Source organism: Protopterus annectens, chromosome 4.part0, assembly GCF_019279795.1.
Source record: "Protopterus annectens isolate FY-2018-M chromosome 4.part0, PAN1.0, whole genome shotgun sequence".
NCBI lineage: Eukaryota > Metazoa > Chordata > Ceratodontiformes > Protopteridae > Protopterus > Protopterus annectens.
In genome coordinates this window covers 135,634,755-135,652,400 of record NC_056733.1, presented here as the reverse complement: position 1 = coordinate 135,652,400, position 17,646 = coordinate 135,634,755, and the positions used below count along the sequence as shown (strand labels likewise).

The window sequence follows — 17,646 nt, the reverse complement described above, 5'->3', positions numbered from 1 at the left end:
TGAGTCTTGTAAATATTGTATTTCATTTGTTGTTATTTTGTACTGGAGGTTTTCTCCCTGTGCCTCCACTGAAAATGGGCTCTGTTCAGCCCAGTGGACTTTCCCAGTAAACAAATGTCAATAAATAAATAAAGAAAATAAATATCCTAAGAACTAAGCCAACACGGGAATGGAAAAAAGAGATTATGCTAATAGGGATGACAGCAATTAGGGATACAGACAACAGGCAAGAGCGGGCTGGAATTTATTGGAGAAAATTTGGCAATGGAACCAAGGTATTGGGAGCAAATAACTAGAGAGGGAAAGATGATAGAATGGGAAGGCCAAGAATTTATTAGGATTGCAGGTTACAGATTGTCTTTCCTATCATGGATTGATATCATAGTATAGGCAAAGAAAATGAAATAGGGGTTTCCAAAATGAAAGACCAACACTGTTAGAGTTTTTAGTAGAATCTAGAACAGAAACTGCCATTAAAAAGGAATAATTAGTAGGACATATAAAACATTGTATGATAACTATAAGATTCAATCAGAGGAGGTTAGGAAGGATTGGGAAGAGAGACTGGATAAGCAATTCACAAAGAAACAATGGGAGGATATATGTATCTCTCCCAAATATGTAACAAAATCTAGAAGATTTAGGATTTTTACTTGGAATGTTTACAGATATATTTTTACACTCCAAGTAGACTCCAGAGAAATTTTCCTCAGGTAGACAGCAAATTTTGGAGGTGTGACAAGGAAGAAAGGTTAATTGGGAACATATTTTCTGGGAGTGCAGTGAGTTGGTGGACTTTAAAGATTCCCTGCGGGATGCACTGTTGGAGATGCTGGGTGGACAGATTGGTGTGATTAGGGAGATAATTTTTCTGAGCTATGATACAGAATCCGAATTGCCTAGACATGGTAAGTCCTTGCTGTGTCTAATTATGGTGGCTGCCAAAAAAGCAATGACTATAAAATGGAAATCAAAATCAAATCAAAACCAAGTATACTAGAAGTAGTGAATATAGTAAGTGTCACTCTCCTACTCTGTACATAATAGAAGAGTCTTTGTGGGTTCTGTTCAAGCAGCTATTATATACAAATACATTCTGATAGAAGTTTACTGACTTTAACTTATACAACGTAAATACAAACTAACTACTGCAATCATAAATGCTCACTCTCTGTCTGCACTCTCAAAATGGCACTAGGAATAGCACGTGCCCTGTATTTATATGTGCACACTCAGCTCTTAACATGCTTCTTAAAGCCACAGCATGTACAGTCTGACCTACATCCTTCCTCTTTGAGAAATACATCATGCAACATTATGAATCAACTTGGCTTGCAGATATTACAAGTATTTTTTTTTTGTCATGCAATTATACAAGGCTATGTGCATATATACAGTCATGCCCATGTTGCTGCATATTTCACACTGGGCTGGGATATTCGACCATATCATGTGACATAAAACTGGGATTTAGGTTTACTAACTGGAGCTGTCCCTATAGAATGTTCAACCTTAGAAGTACTTGGAACATCGTCAGGAATGGAAATAGAGGTTGAAATACACTCTGGGATGGGAACAACATCTGGTTCACTCTGAGATCTACAGTTTGTATCACAGGAACAATGCTGTGATAATGATTCTAGTACAGGAAGAAGATGCCTGCGATTTCTCCTGTACTTGACATCCTCGGATTCTACAAGGTAGAATCACGGCTCGGCACACATGCCTGTAACTTGACCAAACCAGTCGATACCTTTCACTGTTTGTATCCTCACTGTCTCTCCTTCTCTCAATGGACAAAGAAACCTGCTTGATTTATCATAACTGGACTTCTGGATGGAATGCTTCTTGAATAATTGAGCCTTGATGGCTTTGTGGTTCTTAGCTTTAGGCCTCAATGAACTGGAACTAATAGGTAGCATTGTTCTGGTTTGCCTAGATAGAAGTATTTGAGCAGGTGAGCCAAGTATATTGTCACAGGGTATGTTTCTGAGATTAAGTAGATTCAAAAAGACATCGGTATGGTCACGCTTTGACCCTTCAAGTAATTGCTTTGCACATTGCAGTGCACGTTCAGCTAAGCCATTTGACTGTGGATATTCAGGACTGCTAGTAACATGTACAAAGTCCAATTCTCTTGCAAATGTCTGAAACAACTGACTAGTAAATTGAGTACCATTGTCATAAATATCGTTGTGTGGACTACCATGGACTGATAAATGATGTTTCAACTTTTAGTAATAACAGTAGTGGATGTCAGATTAGGTAGTAAGTCAATCTCAAATCCATTCGAATAAGAGTCTACCAATACTAAGTAGTGTTGATTGATCCACTCGAAGATATCAGTGGCTACTGTTGCTCAAGGAAGTTCAAGAACTTGACTTAGCTGAAACGGTTCTCTGCAAATGCGGTTTGGTACTATCACATACTGAACAAGAAGAAAGTACTTTATCAATGTCTTTCAGTAATGAAGGCCAAAATACCAGTTCTCTTGCCCTTCTCTTAATGGATATAGAACCTGGGTGACCATGATGCAAAACATGGATATATTCTTGTTGTAAGAAAGTAACAACAATTTTAGGACCTTTGAAAATAATGCCATCTTCCATCACATTTCATCTCTGTAAGGAAAATATGTTTGCACTTCAGGTGGTACACTAGATTGCTTTGACATCCGTCCAACATTAATGTAGTGATTGAGCTTTTGCAATATTGTATCAGTCTTTGTGTGATCTCTCAACTCATCAAGCCTAGTGGTAGAGAAATTACGCACTGCCATCACATCAAAGTTAAAATTCTCTGTGTCAAGCTGTTCCATCATATTTCTGGGTGATCTGGATAAGGTAGCAGCCAGATAAAGTAATTTGCCTTTCGTATAGACCACTTTGAAGTTGTACTTTTGCAATTTGAGCATCATTCTTTGCAATCTTGCTGGAGCTGAATGCATAGGCTTCTCTAGAGGTTGGTGGTCAGGTTCAATCTGTATAGCTCGACCATAAATATTATCATGACACTTGGAACATGCAAATACTATTGCCAAAGGTTCTTTCTCAATTTGAGTATTGCATTTCAGTTTGGATAAGTGTTCTAGATGCATAGGCTACTGGTCTGCCCTCTTGAAGAATAGTTGCGCCAAGACCAAATTTTGAAGCTTTACAGGAAAGAGTGACTAGTTTATTCACATCATATCATCTTAATATAGGTGGGGTGGCAATCTTCTGCTTAAGGTCTTCAAATGCCTGCTGGTGTTGTTCTAACCATGATCATGTAACATTTTTGTGTGACAGCTCTCTTAAAAGTGCTGTCAGCTCACTGAAGTCTGGAAAAACTTGCCTAAATAGTTGACTATGCCTAGGAAACGCTGTAGAGCTTGAATATTATCTGGTGCTGACATCTCAAGAATAGCTGCTTGCTTGGTCGGGTCTGGTCTCAAGCCTGTATTGGTAGATAAATGACCTACATATGTAACTTTTGGTAGTCTGAATTTGCACTTGACTGAATTGAGCTTCAAATTTACTTCACATGTTCTGTCTAGAACTCTCTTTAGCTTTCTGTCATGCTCTGCTTCACCATCACCTCCAACCAGTAAATTACCTACTATGATGGCACCTGACAAACCTGAAAAACTCCTTGGGGTAGAAATAGACAAAAGTCTCTAATTCAATGTTCACATAGCCCAAACTATCCAAAAGGTTCATAAGAAAATGGGTACTCTCTATAGGCACAAGAACTTACTCACTGATAAGGCAAGAATCACCTCAGCTCAAACTCACCTTCTATCCACTCTTACATATGCAGCCCCAATTTTAACCCATATTAGAAAAACTGATATTGATAAAATGGAATCATGTTACAGCAAAATTGCTAAATTTGCCAATAACTCTACTTTCAGAACCCACCACTGCCAAGTACTAAGACACCTTAAATGGCTAGAATTGGAGCTTTTCTCCCCGGGCCTCTACTGAAAATGGAAATATATCCAGCTAGACTAGCCCAGTTAACAAATGTAAAATAAATAAATAAATAAAATAAATTACCCCAATTACTCAATTTCCGAAAGCTAACCACTGCATTTAACATCCTGACCAACCCTGAGAAAACACCTGCCTTACAACTACTCACCCATTACTCTACCTCTTGCCCCCACGCTCTACCACTAGATCTCTTCTCAGTACCATTAGGGCTAGCAACACTGCAGGAAAATCTCTCTACTCTCATACCATTGCTAAGGCCTGGAATAACCTCCCCTCCCCCATTATCTCTACCACAAATGTTACACAATTCAAAAAACTACTTAAATCACACCTTCTGGAAACTTGGATCTGCCCATGCATAACTTGATACAACTCCCCCATCATTGCACTCTCCAGCTACTATGGATCCGATTTTTCAACATAGGTCTTGTCTTACTATATCAAGTATCTTACTCTCATTACCTTTTGTACTACCTAGGATTTTGCATATTTATATAAACTTTTTTTATTTAAACTTGCTCTCTCTAGGCTAGTTACTAATAATTTGTCTAAACTTTTGTCCTAAATCTTTTGAATTTTTCCCTGAAATTGTGACTGTTATTCATGCACTATCTGTAATTTCTTGCTGTACTCATATTTTCGTAGCTTTTCTCCCCGGGCCTCCACTAAAAATGGACCTAGTCCAGCTGGATTTTCTCGGTTAACAAATGTAAAATAAAATAAATAAATAAATAAATAAAGTATTTCCCAATGCAGTCAATAAGTATTCCCAAGAGTAAAGAAGTGCACATATGAAAAAAAAAATAACTTTAAGTAAAGCATTTGTGAAGATAGCTATCCTCTTCCACCCCCACCCATGCAGGGGCCTGCATTCCTAATCCCCCTTGCTTCTTATATATAATCTTACACCAGTCTTACAATCATAAAGAAAGAGAAATAGCCTAACTTATCTGCAAGGAACCTTTTCCTTCTCACCCATCAGTGCAGAAACATAGTGAATGGAGCATTGTTTATGATAGCTGTTTTTTTTTTTTTTTTGTCAAGCAACCTCTCAGTGAGGTGTTCTGCTCCCAGGATGTTGTGTTTGTTTAGTTAATTTTGCCTTCCTTCATACTCTCTTGCTTTTGCTTGGATGATTTTTCAGTTGAGTACAGTCTGTCTAAAGCATTCAAGAATGATGGTAAAACATGTAAATGCATATGACTATGCTAAATTAGTAAATAGGACCAAAAAGAACTCAGGGAAAGCACACTGCAACCTGGGTGACTTGATAGTAATCAGTAACCAAGGTGTTGAAGGAGTGAAGGAGGTAAGTGGTGGATGCCAATTTACTCTTTCTGGAGGAACAAGGGAGCTTAGTCCTTTGCAATGCCAGCAATTTTTACCAAAAGAGGTGACTGGAATACAATATAGGGCCTCAGATGTCTGCTTGGTATTGCCAAATTGCCTTGTGCAGTAACTCTCAATGACCATGTGCAAAAGCATTCATACACACTGGGGAGGTCATGTTATGCACTTGTTTCAGGAATGCATGCAAGTCAGCTACAAGGGAGGGGGGATGGTAGCTCTCTAAAAAAAAAAAAAAAAAAAAAAAAAAAAACAATTGCCTGGTGTCTGTTGGGTGACAGCTTCTCCACTGGGACTGGCTCTTGCCCTGGTAAGTAAGAGGAATAAATGGGCATGATCATAGCAGTGAGGAGCTAAATGGTCACAGGTACGAATGCAGTAAACCATAGAAAACAAACACAGTACTACATGAAGTTTAAGATGCTATTTCTGATATCTGGTAATTCTAACTAACTGGAAAGAGATGGTACATGATAGGTAGCTTTCTCTATTCCCCACCTTCTTATCCCCTGCTTTGCCAAGAACTGTTCTCACCTCCAGGGTTTCTATATGTAGACACACAATAGTTTAAGATTCTATCTTGCCCACTTTGAAGGGATATGGTCTCAGGAACTTGTTGGTACTGGGAGGGTGTCAGTAATGGTCTGTGATATAAAATGCTTGCAACTAGGATGGTGTCAGTGTGGTTTGTTTTCATTTATATAAATATATGATTGCCTGTGTTGTAACTGATGATTAAATAAAGATGTTTCTGGTTTAAAAAAAGGCTGTAATTGAATATTTTTTGAATGTTGCTTAGGTTATATGATATATAGCAATATATGTGAAGTATAATGTTTGTTAATGTGAATATGTTAATACAGTTTGATTACTTTTATATAAATGTAAATATGCACAAGCGATAATTCAATAAAGGTGTTTAAAAAAGAAAATTCATTGTTTATGTCCATTTATGTCAAACTATATTGGAGATATTGCTAGTTGTTTGTCAGTAATTATGAAAATAGACAATATTTCCATATATACTTAATACTTCAAAAAAAGGAAATTAACAAACTATTGCATGGTATCAGGTGAAATTGTAAATGTTGTTGAAGAAAACTGGCATTGATATTTGCACTGTAAATTGCACATCTTGAAAAATACTCAGTATTATTTAAATTGTTTTATTATACAATTATGCATATGTTTTTATTTTTCTGTAAATATCTCAATAAACAGAGTAGAATTTATCGCTATAATGTGAAAGCTTATGATTTGTTAACAGTAGTGTTCTAACACTATATGTCTAGGTTGTACAGTTTCCAAGGTATGACAATTTGTCTGTGAAAGTTTAGCAAAAAATATAATTCTGTGTTGGTTATGCCTTATAATGTTATAGCATTTATTTAAAGACTATGAATTCACTATTATCAATATAAATAATACTTCTTGCTAATAACATTGGTATTTGTACAGTTTTAATAGCTTTTATTATTAACAAAATATTTACATGTGTTTATCTAATGATTTGTAAGTTGATTTTTTTTCAGAAAATGCTCTGGAATTAAAGAAAGTGTTTAGGCTGCTAGAGGTGTGATAGTCCACACTACATCCATTTTTGCTTTCCTCTGTGACCTGACTTAAGGGACTTTTTAGTTCTTGCTCTTTTAAGCTAGTTAAATGCTATACTTCAGAATAATCTTGCTTATTAGATTTTTGCACCATGGCCTGTTTCTGTGATTCTTGCTATTTTGTATGACTGTGCTAATCTCTGATATTAACTAATGATTAACTGATGGAGTAAGCAATAGATGGGTCTATTTCTGCAGTTGGCTCTAGGTCAGATTTTTGATGCATAACTCAATGTGTGTTAACTCACTGAAAACCAGACATTAAAAACAAATGCTTCAATGGCTTAACCATAACCTGCCGCGATAGACTATTTTATTGGGGGACCTGAACACAGACTGGCTAGCATGTAGCTCAAATAACCCCTTTAATCAGATCAACCTTTATGGATTTACTCAACTTATTCATGAACCACCAGAATAGATAACAAATCCCACAAACAATCCATAATTGACTGGACATTAGTGAACAACCCCAGACAAAACTACCAGATAGGATGCCTTCCAGATGGACTAAGTGACTATCACCCCACTTTCCCTCTAAGGAAACATACTACTAACTCAAACCCCATCATTTACAGACAGATCAGGGATGTCCACAACGTCAACAAAAATGACATAAATGACATCTTAAAAGAATGTAAATGGAAATCCCTACTAGCCCTATATCTGGACAAAGCAGTTGACTATTTCAACAATGTGTTTATCAATGTTCTCAATTCTATTGCTCCTATTAGAAAAATAAAAGCCAAAGCAAATTACACCCCGTGGCAACATAGGGATACTAGAGCCCTACTTAAAGCTAGGGACAAGGCCTGGAAGATATGGAAAAAAGATAGTTCTAACCAGGCCATGCAAAACTATAGACATCTATGGAATCCAGTCAAAAAAAAAAAAACTAGTTAAGCAAAACTACTTTTTAAATCTCCATAATAAACACTCAACCCCCCCCCTCCAGAATTCTGGCATTCCATTAACTCCCTATTAAAACCTGGTAAAAAAACAACCCCTGCCCCCACCTCTCCAATTAACAATAACTGTGACATCACCACCCAATTTTACCAACACTTCATAAACTCAATACAGACCTTGTCCACCCATTTATCCAAAAACAATTCCATTACCATAACTAAAAATGCAAACTCACCAAGAAACAGTACCACAATAACAAATGACACACACCCCTTCATTCTCTCACCTGTTCCTACAAACAAAATTAAAAAACTCCTCCTAAACTTAAAACCTACCACCTTAGCCACAGATGGTATACCTGCTACCTTTCTAAAAATGGCAGCTGACTCCTGGCCTATCCAGTCTCAATCCTTATTAACCGGTCCATTCAGGAAGCATATGTCCCTCAAATCTGGAAGATATTCTTCATCATTCCCCTACATAAAGGTGGCTACTTGTACGACTACTCAAACTACCGCCCAATAGCCATACTTCCTCCATTATTTAAGCTCCTTGAAAAGTCTATTCATTTTCAAGTCATACAATACCTGGACACACACAACCTTTTTTCCCCCACCCAACATGACTTTCGTCCACATGACAGTACAACTACTGCACTTCTTTCATTCACAAATCAAATTAACTACCATAAGAACAATAACAATTTTGTATCTGCTACCTTCCCGGACCTTTCCAAGCCATTCGACATGGTGTCACACCCAAAGCTATTAGATGCCCTCACATCATTATCCTTTGCTACCTCACTATATCCTGGTAAAAAAGTTATCTCTGTGAAAGACAACCGGTTGTCCAATGCCAAGATGTCCTATCTCCCCTACTTCACAATTCCATTGGTGTACCACAAGGATCAATACTGGGTCCACTTCTCTTTTCCATCTTCACAAACAGCCTGCACACTGCCACAAATCAAGGCACTCTTATACAGTATGCTGATGAATCAACACTCATCTGTACAGCCCCATCTCTCTCTACCCTACAGCAACTTGCTCAACAATCCTTCTCTGCTATTGAAAATCGGATCACTGATATTCAACTCATCCTTAACCCCAACAAAACCAACTTACTATTATTCACTCCAAATAAATCCAAGTCCACTTCCCCAACCTTCTCTATCTCATCCAAAAATGGTACACTAATCACTCCATCAACTCACACCAAACCCCTTGGGATAGAAATAGACAAAAATCTCTACTTCACTGTTCACATAGCCCAAACTATCCAAAAGGTTCATAAGAAAATGGGTGCTCTCTATAGGCACAAGATCTTTCTTACTGATAAGGCAAGAATCATCTTAGCTCAAACTCACCTTCTATCCACTCTTACATATGCAGCCACAATTTTAACCCACATTAGAAAAACTGATCTTGATAAAATGGAATCACGATACAACAAAATTGCTAAATTTGCCAATAACTCTACTTTCAGAACCCACCACTGCCAAGAACTAAGACACCTTAAATGGCTAGAATTACCCCAATTACTCACTTTCCAACAGCTAACCACTGCATTTAACATCCTGATCAACCCTGAGAAAATACCTGTCTTACAACTACTCACCCATTACTCTACCACTCGCCCCTTCCGCTCTACCACTTCATCTCTTCTCAGTACCATTAGGGCTAGCAACACTGCAGGAAAATCTCTCTACTCTCATACCACTGCTAAGGCCTGGAATAACCTCCCCTCCCCCATTATCTCTACCACAAATGTTACACAATTCAAAAAACTACTTAAATCACACCTTCTGGAAACTTGGATCTGCCTATGCATAACTTAATACAACTACCCCATCATTGCACTCTCCAACTACTATGGATCCGATTTCTCAGCATAGGTCTTGTCTTACTATGTCAAGTATCTTACTCTCATTACCTTTTGTACTAACTAGGATTTTGCATATTTATATAAACTTTTTTATTTGGGCGGCCACGGTGGTGCAGTGGTTAGCATTGCCGCCTCACAGCAAGAGGTTCTCCAGTTCGATCCTCGGCTGGGGTGCCTTCTGTGCGGAGTCTGCATGTCCTCCCTGTGGTCGCGTGGGTTTCCTCCGGGTGCTCCGGTTTCCTCCCACATCCCAAAGACATGCTGCAGGTGGATTGGACACTCTAAATTGGCCCTAGGTGTGCGTGTGAGTGTGCCTTCTGTGGAAGGTTGGGCGCCGGGCTGGCAACTCGACACTGTAAAACTCCACTGCCATTCAATGTGCGGACAGGTGATCCGCTGTGGCGACCCCTAACCGGGATAAAGCCGAAAGAAGAAGAAAAAGAAGATCTAAACTTTTTTATTTAAACTTGTTCTCTCTAGGCTATTTACTAATAATTTGTCTAAGCTTTTTTACTAAAACTTTTGTATTTTTCCCTGAAATTGTGACTGTTATTCATGTATTATCTGTAATTTCTTGCTGTACTCATATTTTCGTAGCTTTTCTCCCCGGGCCTCCACTGAAAATGGACCTAGTCCAGCTGGATTTTCCCGGTTAACAAATGTAAAATAAAATAAATAAATAAATAAATAAAGTATTTCCCAATGCAGTCAATGACTATTCCCAAGTGTAAAGAAGTGCACATATGAAAAAAAAAACTTTAAGTAAAGCATTTGTGAAGACAGCTATCCTCTTCCACCCCCACCCATGCAGGGGCCTGCATTCCTAATCCCCATTGCTTCTTATATATAATCTTATTCCAGTCTCACAATCATGAAGAAAGAGAAATAGCCTAACTTCTCTGCAAGGAACCTTTTCCCTCTCATCCATCAGTGCAGAAACATAGTGAATGGGGCATTGTTTATGATAGTTTTTTTTTTTGTCAAGCAACCTCTCAGTGATGTGTTCTGCTCCCAAGATGTTGTGTTTGTTTAGTTAATTTTGCCTTCCTTCATACTCTCCTGCTTTTGCTTGGATGATTTTTCAGTTGAGTACAGTCTGTCCAAAGCATTCAAGAATGATGGTAAAACATGTAAATGTATATGACCATGCTAAATTAGTTAATAGGACCAAAAAGAACTCAGGGAAAGCACACCGCAACCTGGGTGACTTGATAGTAATCAGTAACCAAGGTGTTGAAGGAGTGAAGGAGGTAAGTGGTGGATGCCAATTTACTCATTCTGGAGGAACAAGGGAGCTTAGTCCTTTGCAATGCCAGCAATTTTTACCAAAAGAGGTGACTGGAATACAATATAGTGCCTCAGATGTCTGCTTGGCATTGCCAAATTGTCTTGTGCAGTAGCTCTCAATGACCATGTGCAAAAGCATTCATATACACTGGGGAGGTCATGCATGTTATGCACTTGTTTCAGGAATGCATGCAAGTCAGCTACAAGGGAGGGGGGGGTGGTAGCTCTCTAAAAAAAAAAAAAAAAAAAAAAAAAAAAAAACAATTGCCTGGTGTCTGTTGAGTAACAGCTTCCCCACTGGGACTGGCTCTTGCCCTGGTAAGTAAGAGGAATAAATAGGCATGATCATAGCAATGACGATCTAAATGGTCACAGGTATGAATGCAGTAAAGCATAGAAAACAAACACAGTACTACATGAAGTTTAAGATGCTATTTATGATATCTGGTAATTCTAGCTAACTGGAAAGAGATGATAGTTGATAGGTAGCTTTCTCTATTCCCCACCTTCTTATCCTCTGCTTTGCCAAGAACTGTTCTCACCTCCAGGGTTTCCATATGTAGACACACAATAGTTTAAGATTCTATCTTGCCCACTTTGAAGGGATATGGTCTCAGGAACTTGTTGGTACTTTAACCTGGAACTTATCCTCTAGCTGCATCTCAGTTTCCAGTGTAGTTTGCACTCCTACACACATCATCAGCTCTGAAAAGAGACTTCTGTGGCTGTGAGCCATTGGCTTTTTTTGCTTTTCTACTTTCATGTTGTCAGCATTGACAACTTCCCCTTTCTCTGCTGCTCCCTTGATCTCATAATACTATGTGGCTGAAAGAGTACAAACACAGATTTATAGTCTCTACATTCATTCCTTTTTTGTTATAATAATAGTGACCATCTGACTCCAAACAAATGTAGCACTACTAACAAGATGGATGCATATTCTTGCTGCCAAGCAAAATATCTTCCTTTGGAGAGGCAGATATGCCTCCTGTCCCTATAATCCACCCACCAAGTTCCCCTGAATCCATTTGTTAACCTAAAAATCTTTAAGGCAGTGTAGGATTTGTGGAGAGATAAGATGGAAAAGGGAGGGCCAGCTGCCTTGGGCTAGCTGCAGCACTTAGTTTCAAAAGTCTCCTTTTGCTGGTTAGTTTATGTAATATAACAGCACTCTTTTTCTGAAAATTTGTTCTAATGATCCAGTACGCTTCTATGCAAACAATTTTAAATTAGACTTTAATGTTCTACTTTCCAGTTGCCAGAAATGCCTCTTTCATCTTCTGCACCCACCTCCATCACCCATCGATAGTACTAGGAATTCATATGTTGTCCCCTACTGTATTCCTACCTCCAAAGTGAAACACAAAGTGACTCCAACTTTTCTTTCTTCTCCCCTTGCCATCCCCTTTATCATCTGAGAATTCTTTGTCTGCAGTCTTCCTCAGTCAGTCAGATATGGTTTTATCAGCAAGACCTACAACTTCATTAATCTCTGCAAAAGTATGTGAAGAATGTTCCACTGTGACAAACAAGAAGGGAATATTGAAAGTATGAGAGGTTTTATCATTCTTCTGTTTATAAAGCTGACACAGGAGAAACAAATGTAAATGATTGCTGTGGCAATATTTACTTATTAACCTTGAATTTCAGTCACCAAACAACTGGGATTCTTAGATTGCTAGTATTGCACTATATTTTTAAATGGTAATTTATCTATACACTTTTGACTTTAAATAACAACATATGCAAAACAATCTATATTTTTCATGATGCAGAAAGCATAGCTATTAAATGTGATCAGTGTCCATAGCTATAATGACTACCTTTAAAAGTCTTCTGACTTTGTCAATGAAGAATCTCCAGCAGTTCTCTCTAGTGTCCTGCAGTCCAGCTAATTTAACCTGATTTTTCATGCTGCTAATAATATTTTCTACTTCGTCATCTTGAAAAAGGCCAGGGATCTCCCCAGATGCCAGCAGGTCATTAATCAATACAAGAAATTGCTCTTCAGCTACCTGTGAATCTGTCATTAGAAATACAATTCCAGTATTCTTTACTGCAGCTTTAACACACTGGCTGGCAAGGTCAACCTGTAATAATCAAAAAGACATAGAAAAACACTACAGTTATAAACAGGTTTTCTTCCTTTGTCATTGAACATTTAATATTCACTAGGTCACCATTCAGTTGTTCATTTCTTCTATACAGAAGTGTGTACACTACATTATGCTTACCTCAGACAAGTAATTATGTGGAGACTAAAGATATGTGGAGTTCCAAGTCTGTGCCTGGCCAATTGGTGTTCTAGAAGACAGTTCATACATGTCTTATATAATGATACACCTACTAATATACAACCTAGTGTAGATACAAGACCAGGTGCTATATTAAGCAAGGTGTAAAATGGATTTCAGTGGGAAGACCAAAACAGATATGGACATTATCAGAATAAATGCTATTAAGCTTACAGATTACTAGAACTTATTTCTGATTGGAAATCTCTAATGTACCTTATTTTGATAAATATATTTATTCTCTAAATTATCTGTACCTGCATCTAAATAGGATATGATATTATATTATGCCGTCTAGTAGAAGACACAGGCAGTACCTCTTCCACCAGAAGGAAGCAATCTATAGATTTTTTTTCTTTTTCCACTGGTTGTCAAACCAGCCAAGATCAGCCACACCATAAGCAAAGATTGCCATCACACACTCATTTAATTTCTCCTGCAACTGACTGTCTTTCTGTATATTCAGTAAAATTTGTTGTTGTGCCTTTCTGCTTCAGATAGTCAGGAGTCCTGTCTCATAAGGTGCACCACTACTGACAGTTAATATGTCATTGTAAGGGCCTATGGTCTCCTGATCCATATCACTAAGTGGTTATTATGCTGTAGTGAGGTACAAACTTCCCACAGTAGCCCACTCTGCCTAGAAATACACTTACCTGCATTTTGGTAACAAGCACAGGCCATACCTAAATAACCTCCATACTGACAAGCTCTGGCCAAAACTTACCACTATCTACACTGATCAAGATAAAACATTTTTGCCATTCCTACCTGACTTCAGTTTGCCTTAGTAGTTTACCCTCCTCTTTTCAGTTTGTGCAACACTCCTACAGCTGTTTAGCATGCTCTTGTCAGGACTATCTGTAGACTGCAAAGTCATATAGGTCAGCAAGATGGCATAAATTATATACTTACCATAATGATAAATGCATGTTGCCTCATTTCCATCTGGTTCAACGTTATTCCAGATCTTTGGATCTCAGACTTTGACTCCTCCTTTAACCATAATTCCCTCATTTTACCTAAATTATCTCAGGCTGAGTTTTCTGACTCTTGTTAGCTATGGATAAATCTACTTGAAAAGTATAACAATCCCTACAGAATAAAGTCAAGTGTTTACTAAGCATGTCAGTATGGGTGATGTAACCCAAAATAGACAGGGTCTTGGTCGAAGCCTGTCCGAGCACCAAAAGTTTACAGATGGCAATTTGGAAGAGGGAAGAAGGGAGGGATGTTGAACTGGATGAAAATGAGACAACATTTGGGACAGATTCCCAAGCTGCCTGAAAGGACCTGGGTAGTATCAAGGAAGGACATTCCTGAGAATGGTAGAACCAAAGTATGCATGAGGTCTGGCTTGCACATCCAGTTTGTAATGAGATATAAATGCATGAACTGTTGACCAAGTTGCTTCTGCACAAATGTCATCAATAGGACCTCTTTTCATGAAGGCAGTAGAGATAGCCACTGGTATAATGAAAGGGGCTAGTTGTTTCGAATGCAGGGATAAATCCCATTCCTTATATACAAAGGAAATACAGTCTGAAAGCTACTTGGACATTGTAATATTTGACACATCTTCCCAGTTATACTTTAGAAATGGATAGAAACAGTTGATCTGACTTTTTGAAATATTTGGTATGGTGTAAGTAGAACCTGAGCTGTCTGTGAACATACAGGGTATGTAGCATGTATTTACCTTTGTTAAAGAAATTGGGAAAAAATACTGACAAATCTATGGACTGATTTACATTTGCTTAAGATGAAACCTTTAGACACTCTGCCTTTATGGAAAATGAAGAAAGGTTATCTACATTTGTAATTCAGAAATTCATTTAGCAGATGTAATTGCAATTAGAAAAACAGTTTCCCAAGAAAGACACTTGTTGTCTGCTGGTTCAAACGGATTTGGAGATAATGACTGAAGCATGAATTTAATATCCCATGGGGGAACTAGGTCTCTAACTGGAGGTCTCAGCAAGAAAGCTCTTTTGAGGAAGGCTTTAGAGATTGTAAAAAGCAATGGAAGTGTTTTTGTGACCCATGTGAAAATTGGAAATAGCAGCCATTTGTACTTTGATGGTATGAAAACTAGATCCTTGGTGAAAACGTTCTGAAAAGAAATCCAATATCAATGGGAGGGGAGCAGAAAAGGGGTCTAGTCCCTTCAATGAGGCCCAGATAGAAAACTTTCTCCATTTACTTTTATAAATCTTTTTGGTTGATTGTTTTTGTGAAGAAGTAATTATGTGAACCACCAGCAAGGATAGCCTGGCATCTTTGGCTATTGTTAAAATTAAAGAAACCATGAGGTTAATTTTAGGGCTTGTAAATCCAGTACAGCCATCACAGATACGTGACTCATAAGATCCAGAATGGGATCTAGCACCCAGGGCAGGTGTAGCAAATGGGGCCAAAGGAAGGGAAACCAAAGCTGCCAGAGCTAGAAAGAAACAATGATAATCACCCTGGTCTTGCACCTTATGGCTTTTGGAATTAATTTTGTCAGAAAGGGCATTTGGTGGGAATGCATAGAGGAGACCCAGGGACCAACTGTGGACTACAGCATCTCTCAGTAACTCTTCCTGCTGAGAGATAAGGGTGAAGTACCTGCTGCACTTGTTGTTTAGGTATGATGCAAAGAGGCTGAAGCAAGGTTGGCCCCAGCAGCTGAAAATATCAGTTGCCTCTGTCTGGTTGAGAGACCACTCATGAGGCAAAATGATTGACTTGGTCAGTTTGTCCACCAGTACTTTCGCCATCCTGGTTAAATATGTTTTTCTACCAGAAAATGATGGGGGACATTACCCGTTGCCATACTCTCATGGACTCCTGGCAAATTGGAAATTATTGTGTTCCCCCTTGTTTGTTGATGTACCATACCACTGACATTTTGTCCATCTAAATGAATATCACACCCTTGGGTAGGTAGTCCTTAAAAGCCTGCAACACTAGGAGGACAACTCTTAAATGCAAGATATTCATGTGAAGGTTGGCCTCTATGGCTGTCCAAGTACCTTGAATCATCTTCCCCTTGAAATGTCCTCCCCCACCACCCTAGAAGGGAAGCATCCATTGTTACTGTGGCTCTGGGGCGGTGATGGACAAAAGAGTCTCCCTTCTGTAACTGATGGAGAGGTTATACAACCATGCTAGCTGCTCTTGCTGTACCATCTGCAGAATTGGCCAGCAGACACATGGCTATATTAAATGTGGATCTGAGGGAGACATATTTTGGCATGGAGGGGTTGAAGGATCTGTGACCACTGGATTGACAGAGTCCACTGCAACATTCTCAAGTGGTACCTTGCTTGTGGTATTAAAGTGACCGTAAAGGCCATCAGACATAACAAATTGAAAATCAATCTTGCTTGTGAATGTGGATGCTGAATTATCTGAGAAGCCACCATTCTTAAGGACAGCACTCTTGCTTCTGAAGGTATGGCAATTTGTAGAACTGGGTTGATATGACATCCTACATATTCTAGCCATTGAATGAGACACAATTGACATTTTGCATAATTCACTTTGAATCCTAATAGGTCTACAACATAGAGTAGTAGTGCTTGCTGTAGCAGTAGATCCTTGGAGGTAGCAGTAAAAAGTCAGTCATATAGATATGGGAAGACCAGGATTCCTTGCAGTCGGAGATGAGCTGCTACTACTGTCATAATCTTGGTGAACACCCATGGAGCTGTGGTGAGACTGAATGGCAGTTTTCTGAATTGATAATGATGAAATCTCCTGGATTGCCTCTATATCTTTATATGATAGTAGGCATCCTGGAGATCTATACAGCACACCCAATTATCCTTCCTCAACTGAGGTAGTATGGACTGCAGTGTGGCCATCCAGAACTTTGTCTATTTCAGAAATTGAATGAGGTGGCTGATGTCCAATACTGGCCTGAGGTTCCCTGTCTTCTTTGGAACTAAAAGGAAGCTGGAATAGACTCCAGATTCTAACTGGTCTGGGGGAACCCATTGAATGACTCTTTTTCCTAGCAACTTTGGACATTGTATTGCTGCAGATTAGAAATGATCGGGTGGTTTTAATCTCTTCTTTGGAGGATATAAAAAGGGAATGGTATAGCCTCTGGTAATTATCATTAACATCCAGGAATCCAAAGTGAGGTTTTGCCTGGCTTGTGGGTGTAAGATTAAATGCCTGATCAACTGACTCCAGAGTGTGGCAGTTGGGTAACGTCCGGGGTGCTAGTAATATTTCTTGGTGAAGGGACCATGTAAACCCTGATTATGCAGTCCACGTCTGCCTTTAGGGAAGCATTCATTCAAAATCCACCCTCCTGCCTTGGGGGGGGGGGGTCGGTCCCCAGGA

The 17,646-nt window shown here is 38.7% G+C and overlaps 1 protein-coding gene across 1 annotated transcript in view; it reads right to left on the bottom strand.

Annotated features, from left to right (window-relative positions):
* Window positions 1-17,646, bottom strand: part of LOC122800226 (dynein axonemal heavy chain 17-like) — a 17,083,451-nt gene that overhangs the window by 4,333,786 nt on the left and 12,732,019 nt on the right. Inside the window, exon 56 of the mRNA XM_044069720.1 lies at window positions 12,838-13,104. Coding sequence (XP_043925655.1) covers window positions 12,838-13,104 — 267 coding nt within the window. The remainder of the gene's footprint in view (window positions 1-12,837; window positions 13,105-17,646) is intronic.